The following is a 23,153-nucleotide window of genomic DNA, read 5'->3' on the forward strand; positions in this document are numbered from 1 at the left end:
ACAAACGGAGAGGTGGTCAAAATAAATTTGGGTCGTGGGAGCAATTCAAAAATCGAAACAGATAGAAAAAACATGATAAATTCGCTTGTTTCTAGCGTATTCGGGAATATTTTTCTTTCGAAAATTTAACTAATTCGAGCACATAATATGTCCCCCCTCCCACCCCCTTCGAAATTTCACCACCGGAATATGAATCTGCAAAATAGTCCCCAATGGAAAATTTCGTCCTCAAAAAAACTGGTTACGAGGTAAATTCGCGTTCACAAAAATTCATCCCCAAGAAAAAGGCGGAAGCTTTCTCGTATAACTATACCTCGTTTGGTGTACCAAGCTCTTGCAAATCTATGCAGCGACAAAAAGTTTTTGGATGACCATGTTTAACGTTACCTCCTTCTCTTATTTCAGAATGCAACGATATTTCTAGAACAGTATCGAGGCGCCATAAACTCGATAAAGCAAATTTAATTGTGGATATTTTTAGTCTTAACATGGATAGCGAAGTGAAAAATAGTGAAATTTGCGCTCGTGTTATAAATTAAGTGGTATAAAAGTGACTGCAAGTAATATTTAAAGATCGCTGTATTATTTATATATTTTAATTAATTAATCCAGTAATTAAATTTATGTGACTAAGATAGAGAAAAATGCATTTTGTTTATTGAATTTCCAGATTTGTGCAACAATACATGTTCATTCTATTTGAAAATGTATAGAAAACTCCATTTCTTTATCTTCGTAAAAATTTAAAAATAATTTTCAGCATTTTATCACCAGGGACAATATTTATAATAAGATTTACATCTTTTAATGGTGTCCTTAGAACCTACAGGTTTTTGAGTTATTACAGTCTTCGAAAAATCTGGAACGTAAGGGCTTTCAGTCAGTGAGTCATTAGAGCATCAACATTAAAAAAAACCTCCATTTTTAGCCTTCACAATCTTCAAGCCATTTAGATCATCGAGATCCCCTAGCCCATTCAGAATGTTGAGCGCTCTCGCAGTTTTTGGAGCCTTCATGAACTTGAGAGCAGTCCATCTTTATAGCCTTCAAAGCATTCACAGACTTTTAAACATGCAGGTTATTGAAAACCCGGCAATGATTCAGAAAATTATAAGAGCCTCGAGACCTTGTAATTCTTCGGAATGACTTTTATAGATTTTCAGAGATTTCAACGCCTTCAAGACCACCAAACCTTTCAGTGTTGAAAGTCCATTCAGTATTTTCTCAGTCTTTACAGCCCTTAAGATCTAGAAGATGCTCACAGTCTTAATAATCTTCAAGGGACCTTACAATCTTAGCGCTCAGTGTATTTAGAGCTTCGAGAGCATTTAGAACATTTTAGATAATTAGAACCGCTAGATATAAAAACCACAAACTTAACATCTTTCCCAAACTCTTCAGATTATTGTAGCCTTTATAATCTTGAAACCATTTAAATCTTTAGAGCCTTGACAGTCTGGAATCCTCAGAACCTTTGGGATTTTTAGAATATTGGGAATCCTAGGTACCTCGAGAGCGTTAAGAAAATCTTCAAACCACTCAGAACCTTCACAGTATTTGGAGCCCCGAGAGTCTCAAGAGGTTCTCTGAGTACCTCAAGTGTATGTAGTTCTTAGAGTACGTGGTCTCCACTGTCGTCAAAGTCTTCAAACACCCCAGAGTCATCGGACTCTTGAGAACTTGAGGTTTCACAATTTTCAAACCCTTCACATTTTTAAGATTGTCGACAGCCTCCAGAGAGTTAAAAGTTTTCAATCCATTTAAAGCCGCCACAGTCATTAGATCCGTGTAAAATGCTCAAAAGTGTTCAGTGTCTTCAGAATTGTAAATCTTTGAAGCTTTCGAGGCCTTTACACCCCGGCCAGTCCTAGGAGATTCTAAAGCCATCCCATTTTTTAAACCCAGTGTATTGTAAATATTTTTTGTGAAATTAAAGAAAGGCATTTAAATTAGAAATTATCGATGGTATGTGATCCGTGGAAAAAACTCCCAGAGAGAGACATAATGGCACAGACCATAACACAAAATTACCTCGATCCGTTTTCTTCGAGAAAAGGTTCATTCCCGACATCCACAAAATAAACACATGCAATCTTCATCTTATTGGCAAAATACAAGGAAACTACCATGGACCGAGAAATAAGTAGCTAAGAAGAAGGTGATGTTGGTTTAAATATTATTCCCGATTTCCAGAAAAGAAGAGCTTGGATTCCTGCCAAGTGGATATATCGAACAAAGTTAGTTGATCAATTTGTACGCTATCGAACTAAACTTTCCATGAAACTTAGTAAGCTGCTGCCATTTGTCCAAATCTGTCGCCTTTTTAGTGAAAATGTTAAACCAAGCTATAAACAGCCTTAAGCTATACTACTCCATCTACTCCGCACCTTGTCGAACAGTTCTTCTGACATTAAAGTGTTTGGATTTGGATCTTCCGCCCGAGTCCATGCGCCACGTTTGCATTTACAAGAAATTCGAGCAGTTTGAGCCATGGTACGAACAAGTAAGTTGTAAATTAGGCCGCACCAAATCCTTTTAATTCCTCAATCAACATCAACATGCAGGTAACACCTTCTGTCAGAGATACCTTTGTCGGTTTTTTAGCACTATGTCAATGGGTGTGATAGCGTTATCATTCTATTTGTGTACTTGAGAAATGATGAAAGATGTGCAATCGCAATAAGTACGCTATATTGTGTTTAGGTGTGACCTTCCGTTAAACCAACATTGCAGTGCAATGTTGGTTTAACGGAAGGTCACACCTAAACACAATATAGCGTACTTATTGCAATACGTTACGCCTTTTTTTTAAAGATAATCTGTAATTAACTTTATGAGGCAAGATTTTGCAAAGAGCAAAATTTACGTATTGGCGCATCTAATTTTAGAGATTATGGCATGACAATAGACGGTAAATAATCCGCACAAAAGATATAAACCAAGCACGTTTGGCATGAGACAAGTCATAACTTAAAATGTTATAGTTTAACTAAATATAACAAACTGCAGTTTCCAAAAATAAGGATGTGTATAAGAGAGTTCTGATTTCACTCGGAAAAGAGACAAATTTAACAGTTATGTGAAGCATATTTTTGTCTACATTTTAAATTGTTGTATATGAGGGTTTTTTCGGTCAGGTTTAATTGCTCGTGGCGTGTCTTTTTCGCTTTCTGAATAATTAGAAATCTATCGATTCTTTCGTTGTCTTGTAAAGTGTTGCAGTTTGGATTCGCTATTTTCACGTTCAAATATCAAATTTCCCTGAGATCATAATTTGTTTTGCATCCCCGTTTCATAGATGCGTCTTCATGTGGAGTGGGTATCTTTGGAAAGCTTTTGCAAAATCAGAAAGAGATACTCAAAAGCATAGGGAAATTCGTTAATTCCTTCCAATATATTATATTTATTTTACCATCCATATTTTTTTGACATACATAGTTAATTGTTACTCCCTGTATAGTAGTTATGTAATGTAAATTAAGATAAGTTAATAACCATCGTAAATCCATAGATAAATCATGATCAGTTACACCAACTTGTTCTTGTACTGTGGAAAATCCAAATGATCTTCTGTGTTGTGGTTAACTCGAAAGGAATTTTTTACAGGCGTTTTTGTCAACCTTTCGATTAAGGCGTTGGAGCTTTGGGGGGAACTTCAAGGCCCTAATTTATGCGTAAACCCCGTTTCCGTTAGCCGAGTGTCTCTAAGTTTGCTAACAAAAATATTCGGTGGTGAAACTTTTCCCCTTGAAAGTTTAGCCAACAGATAGTGAGTGTTCCAAATTAGTGGGTTTACATTGGTGTTATTGAGGTGCAGTTTTATGTACTTTTTATTGTCATTTCAATGATGATTCACCTAAGAATTCCAATTGTTTTCCATTTTAATCGCATAAATGCAATTCTATAAACTGACACAATGAACGGACGAACAGACAGATGGACAAAGGTAAGATTTCAAGAATGACCTTATGTCCTTAACTAATCATATGAAATAATAAAAAACTGAAAGCTGCTAGGTATTTACGATTTTGCATATCTACGTATACGAGGGTTGTGTAAAAAAATAAGGTTTCCAGATTTTTTCTGGTACCTATAAGTAATTTTTTATTTGAACTGAAAAATACACCACTGCAAAGTTTGATTTTTTTACTTATTTTTCGCATAATTTTTCTACGAATTTTTGTTGACCAGTAATCCACTTTTGGAAACCAACTTAAAAAAGCCCGCCGTCAGTCTATTGAGGAATTTGGTGATCGCTTCTTGCACTTCTTCGCCCCTCTTGAAGCGTTGGCCACACATTTTGGGAACAAATGGCTACTCGATGTGAGATCAGGGATGTAAGGGGCATCTCAGCCAAATTTGGCGATTAAAGGTTCACTCAAACCGACGCGTGAATGCAGGAACGGGAGCAGGACGGATGCGGGATATATTCATACAGCGGGATATGCAGTCATGTATACCGACGCGGGGCGGTTCGCACGTTTATCTCGCTGTAGAAATATATTCCGCATTCGTCCCGCTCCCGCTCCCGGATTCCCACGTCCGTTTGAGTGGACCTTTACTCCATGATTTGGCGAGCGACATGCGGGTGCTCATTCTAATGTTGTAGCCTTACGCCTTTGGGCAGTCTTTTTTCGGCGATTTGGGATGCTTCGTCTCTGTTTTTTCAAGTTCTTGCAACAACGTTGTAACAGGCAGAAATCGGATCACTGCACGAATTTCGCGGAGACAGCGATGGGAACCTTTATTTTTACATAGCCCTCCTATAGATAATTAAAAAGTGACTAATTTTCTTGATTTTAAGATATTTTCCGCAAAATTTGTCCGTCGGTCTGTCAGTTCAACCGTCCGGATCCACTCTTGCGATTTTTAAGTACTTTTAGGAGAATTATTCTATAGTTCTGAAGTTGCAAGTTGCAACAGACAAAGCTATGGCAGTCGACTTTTATTTTTTGTCTTAAGATGCCCCCCCCCCCTTCTCTATGGATTATTTCTTGAGAATTTGCATACCTCTAGTGGGAAGTAGTTTACTTCTCTATATCTAAGTACTAAAAAGTGGTGCTTTACAATGTAAAAAATTCAGGGTCTAAAGAATTTCCTATTTTTGTTAAGACGTCATTGCGCTTTTGTAATCCCTTTGTAAATATTGATACGGGAAGATGGCGTATCTCTGTTAGGGTTGCGAAAAAGTTTCTTCTTATTTGTCATAATTCCTTTTGCTTTGAGCCATGTTGTTCCCTTCCTTCCAGTATCTTCTTTACCACATCGTTTCAGGTTTATTTTGTTTTGGGTTTTTATTTTAAGTGGGGGAGTTTTCAGGCAAGGCTGCTGTACCACACCAACCTACTATAAATTTACAAATATCCATGCCCGAACCTGGATGCGAACCAGGGAACCAGATACCGCAATCGAGTTTCGACTCCACTGCGTCAGACGGGTGTTTTTCAGCTTCGTTTTGCAATAACATTTGCTTCCCTAACTTCTGCGGTTTTTATTTATCTCATTCTCCATTTCCGACATTTGCACATACCAGCTTAGCTGAGGTTTTTCGATGTACGTCTACGACGATGCCTCTATCCTCAGATCTTGTCTAATTTGGTCGCTTTTTACATGATCCAACAGTGAATTGTCATCCTGTACTGTTTAGATCAAGGAAATTAGAACGATTTTGCCCGAAAGTTATTAATTTTTGCACTTCTTATGCAATTTTCAAAAAATAGCTTATCCAGTCATTGTACGACATTTTTCTTCGTATTTTTCTAAACACTATGCCGAAACCCAAATTTCGATACGAACTGGTTGCACAAATTTACAACTCTCCTCGTTTCTAGCTTTGCGAAATGTACTATACGCAAATAAAAAAGTTTGCAAATTATTGACTTAAAATAAATTTAAAATAACTAAATCTTGGAATATCAGCTATCTAATAGAATTAGCCTATCTAACACCGAGCTACCCTAACGGAATAAAAAAAATTGAAACAAATAAACCCCATGAAAGGGCTCCCGATACACTCTACAGCACAGTTTTTCGCTTTATTTACCCTTCTTTACCCGAGTTTTTCTTTCAAATTTCGGCTATGTTCTCTTAGTGTAATTGTTTTTCTGATGGCACAGCAGAACGTTAATTAGACCAATTGTAATTACATGGAGAACCAAAATGTTCATGCTATTTCAGTGGTCCAATGGAATTCAGAATTCGGTTGTCGCATTTTGGATCATTTTATGGGGTGTAAGTATAGGCAGTTTTGGTATGCCTCTCCCCCATCCCCTCTTATATCATTTTGGATTTATTAATTTTATTATTTCTCAAGTTTCTCCTCAATGTGCTTACAACTTTCTTGGAAGCTTCCCTCCAACATTTCCTAATTTTCTTTGAAATGCTTCCAAATTTCTTAAACTACTTTCACGTTCACTTAATTTCTTCTGCATTTTTTTAAAAAACCAAGTGCATTTTAAGCTCCCATAAAATACTGCACAAGCTTTTATTGAGCTTTCTCAAGTTCCTCAATTTCTCAAATTCTTGTCACGTTTCGCCAAGATCGCTTCAAGTTTCTATTAAATTATTTTCAAATGTTTCGTATCTTCTCTTCAAGTTCGTCTTAAAATCCCTTATAGTTGTCATTCAATTCCGCTCAAGTTGTTATCAATTTTCACTAAAATTCTATGTTTCTCTCTCCCTTGAGTTCTTCCTCGTGCCTCCTTCTACGTTCCCTAAAGTTCCCGTCAAATTCTATTCCTGTCAAATCCATCAAATTGTTTTCATAGTCCCCCTAAGGTTTTCTAAATTTCTTTATAAGTCTCTCTCAAGTTCCGCTTCCTTCATGTTCTTCTACCAAATTTTCACCAAATTCATCAACTTTCCCCAAAAATTGTTCATTACCCGTTGTTATTTAAATTTGTTCTCATGTACCGTTCAATTTCCCAACAAGTTCCTTGCAAACTCTCCTCCAGTGCGTGCCAAAATCCTTTTCCTAAAATTACTCTCAAGTTGCTCCTAAAGCTTCCATAACGTTCCCATCATATTCCTTTCGGATTCCCTTCAAGTACATTTCAAGTTCTAATCATCTAAAATTAGAATTTAAAATAAATATTAAATGTGGGCATGGAAAATATGTTTGGGGATTGGAAAACTGAAAAATTTTTTCCTCAACCCCAAAAAATTTCTAAAATTCCCTTTTGCCAAAAGCTCGAAAAATGTAAATACAAAATAAAAGCTACCGTTATATGTCTATATATCTAGAAGATGAATTTTCCTGTACTTCAGATTGATCACATCTATCAGTATCTGGAGCAAGTTATGTCTTCATTTCTGCAATATCATCTAGGACCCCTTTGGGCGTTTAGGCAATTGCCTGTGGGCACATTGCAGTCAAAATATTTTAAGCGCCTTTGCCTATTGTTAATGCCCTTATGTGAAACGAAGTACAACAGTCAAATTTCAATTGCCATCAAACGGGTCCCAATAAAGAATTTCTGTACCAAATCCGAAATCAAGACTGTGATCTAATAACGCGAGAAAATTTCTCAAAGGGAATTTCCCTCGAGTATCACGTTGAGTTAACCCCCTATCAAATGTGTGTGCGGGTATTTTTTTTAACATCATCGCACTTTCCAACAAACCGTCGGCGGCTTTGAGTATAACGATATCACTCTCAAAACTTTTACATGTGTATCCACAAAAATAAATAATCAAAGTGAGCGTTTGTATACATTTTGAAGTAACTATCGAGAAATGCACTTAGCAACCGCTGTGAGCGTATTGAGAGCTTTTAAAACCGACTCCTTTTATTCATTTCGCCCGTTTCTTTTTCAGATTAACTACGAGAAGATCGTTCCTACCATCGTCGATAATGGATTCGTCTTATGGGAGAGGTGAGTCCTTTTTTCCGTTTTGGCCTATTTTCATAAGATGGGAGTGCCAACAAAATTGGACCGCTGTGAATTTGTCTTTTTCCGCTTTGCTGCCGCTATTAAGGAGTCGATGGCAGAGGGAAAGAGATTAACAAGCACGATGGTCATCGTCCATTTGCCAAGATTAGTTGAATAACGATTATGTGTATTTTAAGTATGTTCACGTTGATGGTATGTTTACTTTCGCGTGTTTACGTTTCGTCTAAAAATAGTTGGAACGATGTATTCGTCTGTCTGCATATTGGATTCATTACACGAATGCGGTCCGATGCCTAAACAGTGGAAACGGTTTGGGGTAATTGGGAATTAATAATTATTTTTAACTCAATTCACAGTTTGGACCAAGTGGAAGCGCAGAGGATGTCATTCATAACGTAAAAACGGATGCCAAAAACATAAATAGCGAGTTGACAGTGTGACAGTGGCGTTCTGGCAGTAAATTGTACAAAATATCTGGAAATTGACGGTAATTTAGGGTTTTCAAAATGATTTTAAAAAAATCTAAAGAAAGGTGATGGTCAAAATTGGATTTTATTACTGCCTTCACATTTACATTTTTGTTACACAATTTATCACAAGAAAAAACGAACTTTTGGCAAAAAAGCACGTTTAAAAAATTTTTCTCTCGTTAAACTAGCCTGATCAGAATTGTTCCACAAAATAGCATGGGCACCAAATATAAAATATGTAAAAGAGGGTGTCAATAGTTATTTTTCTGAAACTACTTTAGAAACAACTACTTTCGTCTCTAAAAAGGGCGAGGAAAATGTGAGTGAGGAAAGTAAAAAACAATTGCCGCGTTAATCTTAATAATGACAAAACATATACTAATCTAGATTGCCATGTGTTAAATTTCAATATTGCATATGATAATTTTTCAATTTTGATTATAGTTTCAGAAAAAATTATGTGTAAAACTTGAGAAGAGATCATTGTTTTTCAATTCTCGTTCAATTGACACATGAGCGTTTGAACCCGAGTTGAAAAACTCCACTTTCTCCTCTAGTTGTACAAATAACTATTACCGTTGAGTGAAGGAATCGCTATTACTTAAAGATCATTTTCATGATTTACTGTTCATCGTTTTAGGTGGACTGGTAGGTACCCCACCATAACAAGAGGAAACTGTAGTTCTCATTTATTGTGAACTCCACTTGAACTCTAAAGGCATGAGAAATATCGTCCTTTGACAAATTGTGCATCATCTGCCACGAGGTCCAACGTCCAAGTCAGGAGGAATCGGTTTCAAAATGTTCAGTTCACATTCGTCTCCACATTTCTGGACAATATTCACACACATGTTCCGTACCGAGTGCCCCTCGACCATTTTGACAGTGTTGTCTTTTTCCAAAAATTCAGCAGTTATTTCTTCTCCAGAAAAACAGATGGTCTCTTTTTACCTTTTTTAGCTGTTTTACGTAAAGTATCAATTTCCTTATATTTTAATGTACAAGTTGGGGTTCCTTCCAAGTCTTTATTGCAGATGCTGCATAGGTATATTATTATCTGACATCTCTACTTCTGATGCCATTGTTAATGTCCGCATACCGTATTACAGCGCCTCGGCCAGGTACCTACCATTTTTTAGATACAATCTGCATTTACTATAGTCAAAAAGCAATTCACCGCCCACTTCGTAGGGTTGGTAAAAAAAAATTGTTTTCGCTCTTTTTGGCTGATATCTCGCGATCTATGAGGTCTATATGAAATAAAAATAAAAGAGAACTACGAGTCGGTAATTTCAGACGACCCACTACCACTTAGAGGACGTCGAAGGGCCTGAAGAGGTGGAATCTGCAGAGGATAATGATTACGTTGAGGTATAAATGAATGTGTGAATATTTTGATATGAAAATACTGTTTTTACGTGAATAAATGGTACATAGTAATATTTTATTTTACAAGGAATATTTCCTCACACATGAAAGTTACCTACCTCGTATGAAATTGCACGAAGAGCATTTTCAGCTAAACATATTTCATCTAGCCCTGAAGGTCGCGATATATTTGCAAAAAACCGCAAAAAAAAAACACGAAAATGGATGATTTTCGCCTCTTTTTATAAATTTCCTAGGCTAAGAGGTACACCTAGGCTACCTTCTGAGTATCTACATTGTAAGAAATTTCACGAGGAGCATTTTCAGCTAAAAATATTTCATCTAGCCCTAAAGGTCGCGATATATTAGCAAAAACCCACGAAAATTGATGATGTTCGCCTCTTTTATGAATGTCCTAGGCTACGAGGTACCCCTAGGCTAACTTCTGAGTATCTACCTTGTATGAAATTTCACGAGAATTATTTTCAGCTAAAACTATTTCATATAGACCTCATAGATCGCGAGATATCAGCCAAAAAGAGCGAAAACACGGTTTGGGGGGGGGGTGGCTGGAGCCTTTAGCAAAGGGTCTGGGGGGGGGGGTTTGAAGTTTTGACTCCACCATCGGTAAGATCTCCCGGGGGTTAACATATTCCCTTTTTCGGCACCCACCTCCGACGTCCCGTTCATCCGCAATTCAGGTTTGAAGTTTTGACTCCACCATGAGTAAGATCTTCTCGGGGGCTACCATATTCCTTTTGTCGGCACCCAGTTCCGACGTCCCGTTCACCCGCAATTCGCATTTTGGTGGATTTCGCTAAAAACCCACCACAAAATAGTACTCAATTTTTGGGTACTTCTGATAACTCGAGTTTCAATTTGCGACATGAGAGAGAGGGATCGCGATTAGAGCTCTAAGAGCTTGTGGGCGCCCAAAGTCGACTACCCCTCGCAGACGCGCTCCGTGCAAAAGGTGGTTAATTTCGACCCTAGGGAAAAAATAAAATTCCGCCACAAAGGAGTTGTGCGCGTTTATAGGATCTTTCCGACGACACCAATTTGAAAACAATTGAGCCAAATCTGTAGAAGATAGAAAAAAATTGAAAAAGGTTAGTATAACACGCTCGGGGATGACGCCCAGAAGCCGCCCACCCCACATAATGTAGACCCGTCCTTGTTAATTACATGGCCCCGGTAGGTACATGTAGACTCCTCGTCTGTCTACAAGCGTTCTTCTACAGAATCGCATTTGCTGCCATCCAGTCAGCCAGCCGGCCAAAGTAAGATTAAAAGCTACCTTTTTTTACAAATAAATTTGCAAAAATGCGCTAAGAAGGTAGCTTTTAATCTCAGTTGGGCCGGCTGGCTGGCTGGCTGCAAATGCAGGTTCGTATAAGAACGCTTGTAGAAAGACGAGGAATGTACATGTACCTATCGGGATCGTGTGGTTAACAACTTTAAGGGCGGGGCTACATGATGAGGGGCTAGATATATTTGGGCGTCATCCCCGAGCGTGGTGTACTAACGTGGAGATTTTTCAGTCCTTTCCTTCTTCTTCTACAGCTTTGGTCCGATTACTTACAAATCGGTGTCGTCAGAAAGATCATGTAAACTGGCCAAGCGCAACTTCTGCGTGGCGGAATTTTGTTTTTTTTCCTAGGAGCGAAATTAACCACCTTTCGCAAGGCGCGCGTCTTCGAGGGGTAATCGACTTTGAGCGCCCAGAAGTTTCTTAGTGAATAGGACGTCGGAAGTGGGTACCGACAAAGGGAATGTGGTTGCGTTCGACAAGATCTTGATGACGGAGCTAAAACTTCAAACGCGGATTGCGGGCAATAGGGACGTTGCAACCAGGGACCGACAAAGGGAATGTAGTAGCCTTCGACAAGATCTTATTAATGATGGGGTTAAAACTGGATAATAGATAATATTGATTTGCTACACAAAAATGCGCTGAAGCCCCTTGATCTCACATGTGTACTTTGATAATTTTTAAGACCCGCACGTTAGTAAGGGTGGTATTGCATTGGGGTAAAAAATGACCCCCCACTTTTTGGACGGAAGTACACGTTTTGAAGCACCAGGAATCGGAATCAAACAAAATCTTGATTATATCAATCGATCTGTCTGTCTGTGTGTACTCTCATTTCCGGCTAAACGGCTGAACCGATTCAAACCAAATTTTGTACACATGTTCTTAGACATAAAAGGACAGAATCATGCATGTGCAGGTGTGCGGGTGGTATCTGTGCTAGCCACAGTAAATTATTTTGATGTTTGCTATAGAACTCCATTGCGGAAAGCTTTAGAACTGATGAGTAGCTGCCCGGTAATTGTAGTTAAAACTTTGTTCGTGAAATTTGTTTGTTTCTTCGTGGCAAAAGTTAAGATCATCCATAGCTTTCTTATTATAACCCGCCACTCAAAACCTTATAGATATTCACAGGACTCTTAAGGGCCTACCTGGACCTCTAATCAAATTTTTTCTCGGGAATATAAAAAAAAACTTTTAATTGTTTTATTATGTTTTGCCACCGTTTCAGAACTGTTCAGGGGCGGTCCAGGACTCCAGAACATTTCCGCTAGTTCATAGTTCTGGAAGTTTAGTTTATTACTGGCGACTGATAGGCAATAAGAAAACTATGGAGGATTTTAACTTTTTCTAGTATGAAACGCAAACAGGTTCAAGTTTAGTAAAGTTCTTGGCAGCCCCATTAAGTAGCTTTTTCGTATTTCAAGTGATAAAATGAATATCTGGGACCGTTTCTGGTAAGAATTTTTGAGTTCGATTGCATTTCTGGATAGTACCTCAGTGCTGAGCAGCGTGAAGTTGGCTCCCCACCCCAGTCCCCATACTTTCAAAATTGATTTATGACCATATTGTCGGAACTTCTTTTAAAATGTACCAAGAACTCCAGAAACTTATCGGGGGCTTCCAGAACTAATTACAATTGCAAGGTTTTGTAAATGTGCAGGGGCTATCTTCACATGAACACAGAACTACGAATTTGTAACTTGGAGCAAAAGGGTGGAGTGTTGCATTATTCATTTGTCTACTCGTACTTATACATTAATCACTGTTGATTTGAATCATCGGTGTAATCTGAAACTGTTCACCATTAACGACGAACAATTTTTTCCGGCTGATTCAGCACATACTAATATTTGCTTTTCGCACTTTATCAGCACGTAACAAGTAAAAACTTCCATTTAACGCTTGTCCCTTTGTAATTGAACGAGTGTTCATAAATATACCTGGATAGGTACCCTTTTTATTTATAGTCATTTATCAGGTAAATACCATTAGTAAATAGAGCACGTACAAATAGGTTTTACGCCATATGAAATCTCATTTTCTGTTTCCGCACGTATACTTAAAATAAACTCGCACGTGTTTTCATCTAAATTTGATTTTCAACTAAATTGCTATAGTTTAACTTTGGCGGGGTGCGGATTATAATACTTCTCACATCCTGCGGCGGCAAAACACGGAAGGAAAGCGTGATCGTCGTCGCCGCCCTTCGAAATTGCGAACTTTATGAATTTTGGCAACGGTTACAAAAGAATTCCTCGTTGCAAGATTTAAAGTTCGCGATACGAATCGTAAAGCTTTTCGTTGCATTCTAATATGCCACTCTATTTACTTGTTGAAAGTCTGCACCGTTGCAGCAATCTCTTCGACTTTGCCTCAAAAATAGATGTTGGGGCGGGGGTGTTTTTAAAACTGGGACGCTCCATTCATATTTATAAGTTTTAATTGACGACGGGAAGGTGTGCGACGTTTGTTTATTTATGATTAGTTCTGCTATATTTTCGTTTAATTAATTTTCGGATCAAAAAGAGGTGGGAATTGGGAAATCTAAAAACGTTCGTGCCTGACTCTGTGGAAATACCAGACGTTGCCCACTTAAAATGAAATTTACTGAGATGCCCCTAATAATGATTCGTTTAGCTGTATGTATGTCCTTTTTGTTTTTCGTCTGTCAGTCCGTCGATCCACTATTCCACTCTATTGCAACCTTGAACCTTCTCCGAATGACAAAAAAACATACGGGAAATAATTAAGACCAGTAGAAGAGAGCGGGTACAGAAATCATGAAAAATCAATCCTTCCTCATTCTTCTTGGTCTTCTTTGCGGCATTGTGCATAACCTCTCTTCCCTTCTCATTACATGTCCAAACTATTGCAGTCTTCGCCTCTCCTTCGAATCTTCCTCAAGATTTCAGTCACTGCGCCCATCTCCCTTATTGTATCATTCCTAATGTTATCTTTCCTTGTTGTTCCCATCGTCTACCTCAACATTCTCAGCTCCCAGCCATAAATCATGGCTGATCGTACTATAGATTTGAACGCCCTCCTTTGATCTTTTTCTGTGGCACAGTACCCCCATCATCTTTTTGCTTCTTCCGCCCTCCTTAAATGTTGTGGTTAATTTCCTTGTCCAGTTAGTTCCGCGTACCCAGAATGAAGTAGCAGGGGTGGCAGCTGTTTTCTAGGCGGGGGCATAGAAGTCTTTCATAAAGACGTCCCCTTACATAATGATTTGTCTGTGCTGTAATTTTTGTAGCATCAGCATCGAATATTTTTATTTCAATCTTTAATTTTTGTTTACAGGTTCCACAAACTATCCTTTTAATGCACATAAAAATATAACCTCACTCCTCATCTCTCCGTGTATACACTGTGTTGAAGATAAGGATATCTATCGTGGGGTACTCCGAAACCCTAGAAGGTGATTTTTTTCTGTATCTGCTCAAATTACAACAGGAAAAAATAAAAATAAAATCGACAAATTTCGGTTTTTTTGGAATAACTTCGGAAGTAATCGGATTTTTTTGGTTTTCTTTCAAGCGTGGTAATAACTGTTTAATTTGACTATCGTCGTATCTTCTATGGTTTCGGAGATCCTCATGATAGACATCCTTAATCAACCAAACAAACTTTTACAAAATAATCCGTCGATTGTGAATCTGTACACTGAACGTCCATTGATTGTAAGCCCAAATATCAACGATATGGACAATTTATGTACGTACATACATACTGTACGTCCTATGGACGTTCATTCAAAGTACCTCCCTTTTCTTGTTGTTTTATTGCACTATGTTTACAAATAAAACAGCTACTTTGGAAACGATAACAATTGTTCAAACAACAGAGATATAAAATAATGTAACAAAAAGTTCTCTTCCTTTCCTTTACTCTTTTGAGCCATTTGGAAATTGCTTTTTGGAAACACTCTTGGGAAATGTTTTTGCATGTTTGCATCCCAGCTTTTAAAAACAAGAATGACATCAACGAGACCCAGGGTAACACACAAATAGTGCTTTAATACTGGGAAAAAAATCGGCAAAACATAACCTATAATATAAATACGACTTACATTATCTACATAAGTTAGCCACATTGAAAAAATAAAGTGCTAATGTTGTCGCACTGCGTGCGTCCACTGGACGTAAATTGTTCTTATTTTATGAACCATCTGCTAACTATTCCATAAGACGGAATCATCGGACGTCCAATTTAAGCACACTTTTGCTACATGGACGTCGATACGTAAAATGGATCAAATATTGATGTCTAATGGAAAACTGTGTATGTGTGGGTGGCGACTGAAACAGAAAACTGCCTCCTTGTCGGCTTCTTAGAACATAGGCGGTTAAAGATCCATTACACAAACTGAGTCTCATTGTAAATTGTATGTAATCTCTAGAATTCGGTAGATTTAGGTTTTGTATTTTGAAAAAGAACCATTAACCATAATTTCCAGGTGGGACAAGGCCACGTTCTATGTGGGGCTGAGTTGTGTCTACCTTCTGTTCCTTCCGAACATCATTTTATATCGCGCTCCGCGTCCCTTTTGGAATGGGAATTACAGATGTCATTAGAATTCATAATCATCTGTTTCACTTTATCTACCCTTGCGGTTAGCCTACTCATTCAAACCTATTGAAATGCCAATTTAACATTTGCCATAAGTAAAATAAAATAATTTAAGCTACAAACGTAACAGTTAAATACTACCTCTTGTTTTCCTTATCGGGCGGCTCTACAAATTAAATCACTTCTTTCTACCTTCGATTCCTAACGCCTAAAACAGAAATACATATTTTCGGAGCGATAGTCTTCGTAACGAACTTTACGCATTCAGATACCGGGCGTTCAGCAAATCTGATACACTCCATAAATATACGGTGTGGTCATTACTTCGGGTATGAAACTACGTGCTTCGTTACAAGTTATGCATGAAGTGTAGAAAGCGAGTGAAATAGAACAGTCTATATAAATAATTCAACCGTGGTGTTAATGTTTCATGGATTTGTGGAGTACCTTTTCCTCTCCGAGTTCTGGATAACGGAAAACGTTGTTTTTCAGACCACTATAATTGTGTTAAGTGTGTTCGAATCACAAGGACTATTTTATGCTTCCTAAATTAAAATAGACCACCTAGGTCCTTTTTTTATCGATTGTTGATAGCAAAACGGCTAAGGCATTCAGGTTGATCAACAGCCGTGCTGTTTTGTAACGCAGTTGACTAAGTATGGCCATTATGTACCTAATAGAGAACAAGTCACGAACAACTTTAGCTGCGTTATTCCAATTTGTTAGAGTAACCCCACATTTAATCCTGTTGGGTAACGTTTCCTAAAATGTGAGCCAATTTCGCTTTTCTTTACATTTAAAAATCAAAGCTAACGTTAAGTAATATTACAAATCATAAATAATAGATATGAAAGAAATTTGGCAAAATCTCAATTTCTAAAAGTGACCATCCTTTATAATTTACACGTATAACATTATAATAACCGCGTTGATTTCATCATCCACCTTAAACTACAATATGCGAATGCATCATTATTGTTCTCTCAATCTGAAAATAATGAGTTTATTTAAGTTGAAGGAAACGTAAACGATCATAAACGAGTGCAGGTTACTCACGGTTATATATAAAATATGTAAACGTTTATGAAAATTGTAATATAACGCATGCTACCAAAGTGTAAATAATATTATAAACGCACTTTGCAGGTTTGATTAAGAGATGCTGGAGCGATGCCAAAAATTAGGTATATGAAACCATATCGCAGCGTCTCCCGTCCAAATTTAACTCAATCGAGCTTTCCGGCCTCGTTTTCAATCTTCCGGAATCTTATAAATTTTATTTGTGTTTTATAAGAGAGGTAGAAAAACAGGGACAAATAAGCTTTACGTGAATTTGGTTCCAAATTCTAATTCTACATGAAATTCTACTTTTTTTTAATATAATTTATAGTCTAGCTCTAGATTATAGTTTTAAAGAAAATTTGAATTATAATAAAAAAAATAGCATTTCAGATTCTATATCATTTTTTGGCCTGTCCTGCATATTGTAAATGCTTACTATAAAATTGTTCACGAACAGCACGATTTTTTGATGCGATTTCTGTTGCACACTTTATGGATCACACTATATAGTTATGCCATTGTGCTTCACCAAAATTCACAGACTGGGGTAGGTAGATCCGGGTGGTATTATTCGTCGACTGTTCAATGAGGGAGGGCTCACTGGGTTGCTTAATATTCTTTGTCCCCAAATAATTGCAATTTTGTTTTAGTCGAGCTATTGCCAAATATCTGGTTCAGAAACACGCCAAATCCGAAAAAAGAAGTTTGTATCCCTCCGATATAAGGGAGCAGGCGTTGGTGGATCGAATCCTTTATTTCGATCAAGGAGTCTTAAATCAAAGCATATGCGATTATTTTGTATATACTACGCGGCCAGTCCTCTGTGTCTTATTTGTACATTTGCAGAAACCACAGTACGACAGCAAAAGTCCTCCGAATCCGATCTTGGGAGCGGAAATTGACCGCAGCTTGCAGCTTTTGGAGAAAATAATTAACGGAAAGAATTTCGTGTTGGGAGGAACGGGCGGTGATGATTTACTTACAATTGCAGATCTAAGTATTTTGGCCACGCTGAGCAAGCTTGAATCAATGAACTATAGGTAAGCACTAATGCTGGAGTTTTAAAAAACTTTATTTCTAGTTACGATCGATATGAGATCGTTTCTAAATACGTGGAGTATTTGAAAGATCACATTGCGTCATACAGGGAATGCTGCCAAGATGGAATTAATCAGATGAAGAAATGGAATCGGAAAAATTTCAAGTATGTTGAATCTCATATCTATCATGGAACGCCCAACGAACGAATTATATAGATTTAGCCACCTTTTACTAATGCTCTTAAAATAAACCCAAATTCCATTCCATTCTTTATTGAATCTATATATACAGGTTGTTACAATTTGAGTTTTTCCCGAGAAGGAGAGAACCAAGGTACCAAAAGGCGGAAAGTAAGCTACTTTCGAACCCTACGTCATAGAACCTCTGCATCTTGGATACAACTTTCTAGATGATTCTCTTCATTTATTTAAACTTGGAAATATATTAGTACCCCCTACGTATAATTAACGGAAAGAATTTCGTGTTGGGAGAAACGGACGGTGGGAGGAAAGTTGGAAAATTAGTAGTTTTGATTAGTTGTTCTTAAATATTTAGCAAACTGTGTGGTTTAGTGCGAAAAGTGCGGTATACAAAAATAATCTACAGTAAATTGCGAACAAAAATGGCCTCGTATATAATCTTGCTAAATTGAACCATTCCAGAGTTACGGAGGGTGTAACAGTAGAAATTTTTCATCTTCTTTTTAGTTTCTTTTGGAAAAAATATGAGATTATCACTAAGGAAACTAATCTTTTTATTAAAACAAATTGCGCTTTAGTGACCGGTGGTATGTTACTGATGCCTTCCTTGAAGGCACGATGACCTTACAAGTTACCACCTTCTCAAGGGGGTCATTTTTTAAAGAGACTTCCACTATGAGGGACAGTAATTCCTGGGGTGTTGCAGGATGTGTTGTTATTGCTCTCAGGTGTACGGCAATCTTCCATCTCCACTTCAACGGGTTCTTCTTCTCATTTTATTTATAAATTAATATTTATAAATGAATGGTCTGCCTGGTAGCTGCTGAAGTGAGGAGAAGCGTAGCCAACTTGGACAGTGAATGATAGGATGCTTTGAAATAGCCTGCAAGTAACACTGGTAACGAAAACAAGCCAGATCTTCAGTGTTCTTTACTTCAAAAAAAATTTCATTTTTCCAGGAAATCGAAAAAATACGAAAAATGTCTACTTTTACACCCTCCGTAACTCTGGAATCGTTCACTTGAACAAGATTATACATAAGACCATTTTTGTTCGCAATTTAGTATAGATTATTTTTGGATATCATGCTTTTCTCGCCAAACCCCATAGTTTTCTAAATATTTAAGAAAAACTCGAAAAACTACTAATTTATCAACTGTCCTCCTCCCTCCCATGCAAACCCGACTCTTAAAATGGTGTAACTTTTTACAAAACAATATGTGGACTGTATAGAACAATTTGCAGTTGATGGGAAACTTTTACTTTGGCTGTTCAGGTTAAGCCGTTTGTTTGACTAATTGCACCGTACTATTAAGCTTACAATGTATTTTCAAGCCGTTTGATGTTTACTACAACCAGAGTCATCATTTTAGCTTTTTAACTGGGATGGTAAGATCTATGGTGGCCCTAGCCCAACCTGGACCATAAGCAGGATGATAGGTATCTATTAATTAGACCAATTGTACATTTGTCAGTTAAACTGTAGGAACAGCTGATCTTTGCATTTCATGCAGGAGTATTTGCGTTTAGACTATGCGGATGCGAGCCCAACATCATAGAGTAAACAATATTTAATTTTTTACTATATGGTCAACATATACAGATTTACCGGTAACAGATGACTCCACTTGGTATAGAAAAATAAGCATTTTTAGTAAATTTCCTTTAATTTTCCGAATGGATCGACAAAGTTTGCAATTCAAACAGAGTTTTCTTTCGTATTTCTTTATTTATGTATTTATTAAATTAATGCAGTTAAACAAATTCATAAAACAAACAGAAGAGACATCATAAATACAAGTGGAAAACATATCAAATACATCTACGGTTCAATTTTAGGCAAAACAACTCGTCAAATTGCATTACATTGCATGTTCAAAAAAGAACACGTTAAAATCATACCTTTACTCCAGCATGGACTTCAATTAATTTAACGTATAAATGAGAATGCCAATAGTAAGTATTCATGTTAAAGTCAAGTATCGCCCAAGCAAAGCCAATAAGTAGAAAAAATTTTACTTAGAGGACGTCCTTCTCGTATTGCTAAGACGCAAGATCTGTGGTCTGCACGAGAAAGAAAGCAACAGATACAAAGAAGTGTCGGTTATAGTTAAACCGCTACCGAGAAACATCAGATTAGAGAACCCCCCTTCTCGTAGAAGCCATGACACAAGAGCTGCAGTTCTCACGAGGTGAAGGAGCAACATACATGCAACTGAGAATCCAACTGCTCCCTCCGAGGAATAGTTAAAATGAAACGTACAGAGCAAGAAGACACTGATAATAGACTTGCATCTTGAATACATAAATAAATACTTAATGAAACAATATAAAGGCATAATCACCCTAGCAAACATGATTCAAATGACGGTACATAAACACAAGCTTGAAGTACACCACGCTGCTATATCAGTATTTTATGAAAAATGTAAATAATAACAAATTAAGACATGAAATTCAATTGATAAATAAATAAATAAAACTCCATCACGTAAACACTCTGTTCTTCGGGAGCTGCGCAGAACGGCCAAAGTCGAAGACTTCATGGTTGTTCTATACACAGAGCGTTTCGTATTTTTTCCATATTGGCATTCTTTCAGTCTTTCAGTACCTACTGGACTCCTAACTCGTTAATTGGGAATATTGAAATGGATTTCCCTAACTTTTTAGACACATTTCTAGGTTGCATTAACTATGCGTTTCGTGTCAAAACAAAAAAGAAACACGTCATACCAAAGACTAGGGTGCCCTTTCCCACGAATTTCGTACACAATTGGACAATTTAAAGGGTTTAAATCAGCTTAGCAAATTGAGTAGGAACGCTGGATTTGATATGCACTACTTACAAAAGATTACAAAGGCAAGTAAATGAGCATGTCAAAAATGAAAAACATCGATATTTCTCCAAATTAATTGCTCGCTCCAAAAACAAACCTAAAACATTGTGTAACTTGATCCGTATATACTCTTTGGTAATATACAGTGATATTCATGTAGAAGTAGACGATAGGAATTTCCTTCTCTTTCCTTGTCTAAGGAACTTCTTATATCTACTTTTACATGATAAAAAGTCTCCTGAAAGACGCCTAATTTTATGCAACCAAAGTAACTACCTACAACAAATGAGGATCTGCCTGTCACATTAATTAATTTGAATATTATCGCCCTATTCTAATTTCGGTTCGTGTGCGATGTATTCAACTAAAGAAAAAGTTGATATTTCCAATTGGTAAGTATAGTGCCGATAACAGTTAAAGGGGCTTAAGAGATTTATTAAAAGGTTTTTTTCGTTCGGCCTTGGGTGGTGTTGAAGTGAAGGATTGTAGGGTGGATTTTGAGCCTACTCACCCTACAAACCTTCACTTTAAGAGATTTATTTTCTGTGTAGCTAAAGCAACAATATTCAAATTAATAATTAATATGACAGCCAGATCTTTATTTGTTTCAAGAAGTTATTTTGGTTGCATAAAATTAGGCGTTTTCAGGAGACTTTATCATGTAAAAGTAGACATAGGAAATCCCTATGTCATGAATATCACTGTAGAAACACTCCACGCACCTTGTACTTTAACTGGTCCCGATAACGAATTGATAAGGGATTCTAAAACAGTATGCAACCTGTCAGCCACGCACTTTGGCGCTTATATACAGTCTAGCACAATGTGTCCCTGTGTACCTCCACAAGACGATCTGCCGACAAGTTTAATCTTAGGTAAGGGGTGTATGTACTTGGTCCATGTTGATTTTCTTTGTGTTCATAAATTACCTATCGGATTACATTTCGAGCGATAAACTGTTTATGTTCGCCGATGATACAACTGTTGTGGTGAGTGGAAATACTACACAGTAGGTATGTCATCCATAATGTCGAGATAGCATTAACCCAATTTGAGCCGTGGAAAGAATGGGTTAACTGTCAACTACCACAAATCAGCGTTCATTGAAATGAATTCCAAATACTAAATACCAAGTGCCTTGATAGTTGATGACACGTTATCTTGGTTTGACCAAGTGTATGGTGCTGCAAGCTTAACAATACTTACTACTTAATGGTGAAACTCAAAAACTCATTTGGACAAGGTGCTTTACTAAGTGTATTAGCATATTCTTTAATTAGTTGTAATATTGTGGTATGGGGAGTCAGAATCTACTGTCACCGAGTGTTTGTGTTGCAAAAAAAGGCTGCTTCGATTGATTTTGAACATTAAGGCTTATAGTCTTTCCACCTCTCAAAACTTCAATAACTTTCCGAATCAATTCCATGGTTACCATATTGTTGATCCAATCGTTGTCAAGGTACTTATTTGTTAAATATAAATTTATCGAGAAATGGAAAGATAGGCCTAATGGCTGCATCGACAAATTTAAGCGGAGCTTAGTTGAAGCGTTGGCTTAAAATCCATAGCAACTATTACCGCAATATCGTTGCCATGGATTACTTATAAACTACGCTCAAGCTACTCGCTTGAATTTGTCGGTGCATACGGCCATAAATATTACAATTCGTGTAGAGAGGGTTTCCGCAGCCACCGGATTCTCACCTTGTTTTTTGTATATGAAGGGGAGAATGGCAGATTACAAAATTTGGAAAAATAAAATGTTCACTTTATAACATGCTTGTGAAAACCAAACAATTCGGCCTATAAAGTTTTAATCATATTGAAGCAGATTTTAATACAAATGTAATGCGAAACGTGACTTTTACAAGGACAATAGGCGCTTTCTTTCGGTGATCCAAACGCGTTTGGATTGTTAAATCACGTTCTTTCGAAGTGTGATCTTATAATCATGATTGCTAAAATCGTGAACAAACTGAACATAAAAGTATTTTGACACGAATTCCTAACCTATAAATGCAAGGATATTTTTGCTCAAATGTTAGATTAGTCAATATTTGTATAGCATAATCGTGCACGTGCTTCCACTTGTATTTAAATTATTTTCATAATCCAAACAAAAAATACGTAATTCGAATGCAAATGTGCGCTACGTAAACTTAACCAAACTTTGATTCAAATTCGCGCGTGCTTTCGTAAAACGTGATCCTACGAACCACGATCTCGAAATCATGATTGCGAAGTAGCCGAAAGAAAGCGCCTAATAAATGATGAAATGTGAAATAGCACTGGCGCACGCATCAGGTAGGGCTGCGGAGGCCGATTATTAAAATCCTTTTGGCCCACCTTGTTTATATCATGTTATGAAGCACCCCATACATTATACATGAAAAACAAAT

General features: G+C 37.2%; 1 protein-coding gene across 1 annotated transcript; it reads left to right on the forward strand.

Annotated features, from left to right (window-relative positions):
• The first annotated feature begins 2,283 nt into the window (after positions 1-2,283).
• LOC116173484 (glutathione S-transferase 4-like) lies at positions 2,284-17,988 on the forward strand. Its single transcript, XM_031490982.1, has 5 exons — positions 2,284-2,503; positions 7,816-7,874; positions 17,327-17,474; positions 17,523-17,716; positions 17,758-17,988. The coding sequence occupies exons 1-5, from the start codon at positions 2,333-2,335 to the stop codon at positions 17,930-17,932; spliced, it is 747 nt and encodes a 248-aa protein (XP_031346842.1). The 5' UTR covers positions 2,284-2,332; the 3' UTR covers positions 17,933-17,988.
• Positions 17,989-23,153: the final 5,165 nt, after the last annotated feature.

The sequence above is a fragment of the Photinus pyralis genome, unplaced genomic scaffold (genome assembly GCF_008802855.1).
Source record: "Photinus pyralis isolate 1611_PpyrPB1 unplaced genomic scaffold, Ppyr1.3 Ppyr1.4_LG6, whole genome shotgun sequence".
Lineage (NCBI taxonomy): Eukaryota > Metazoa > Arthropoda > Insecta > Coleoptera > Lampyridae > Photinus > Photinus pyralis.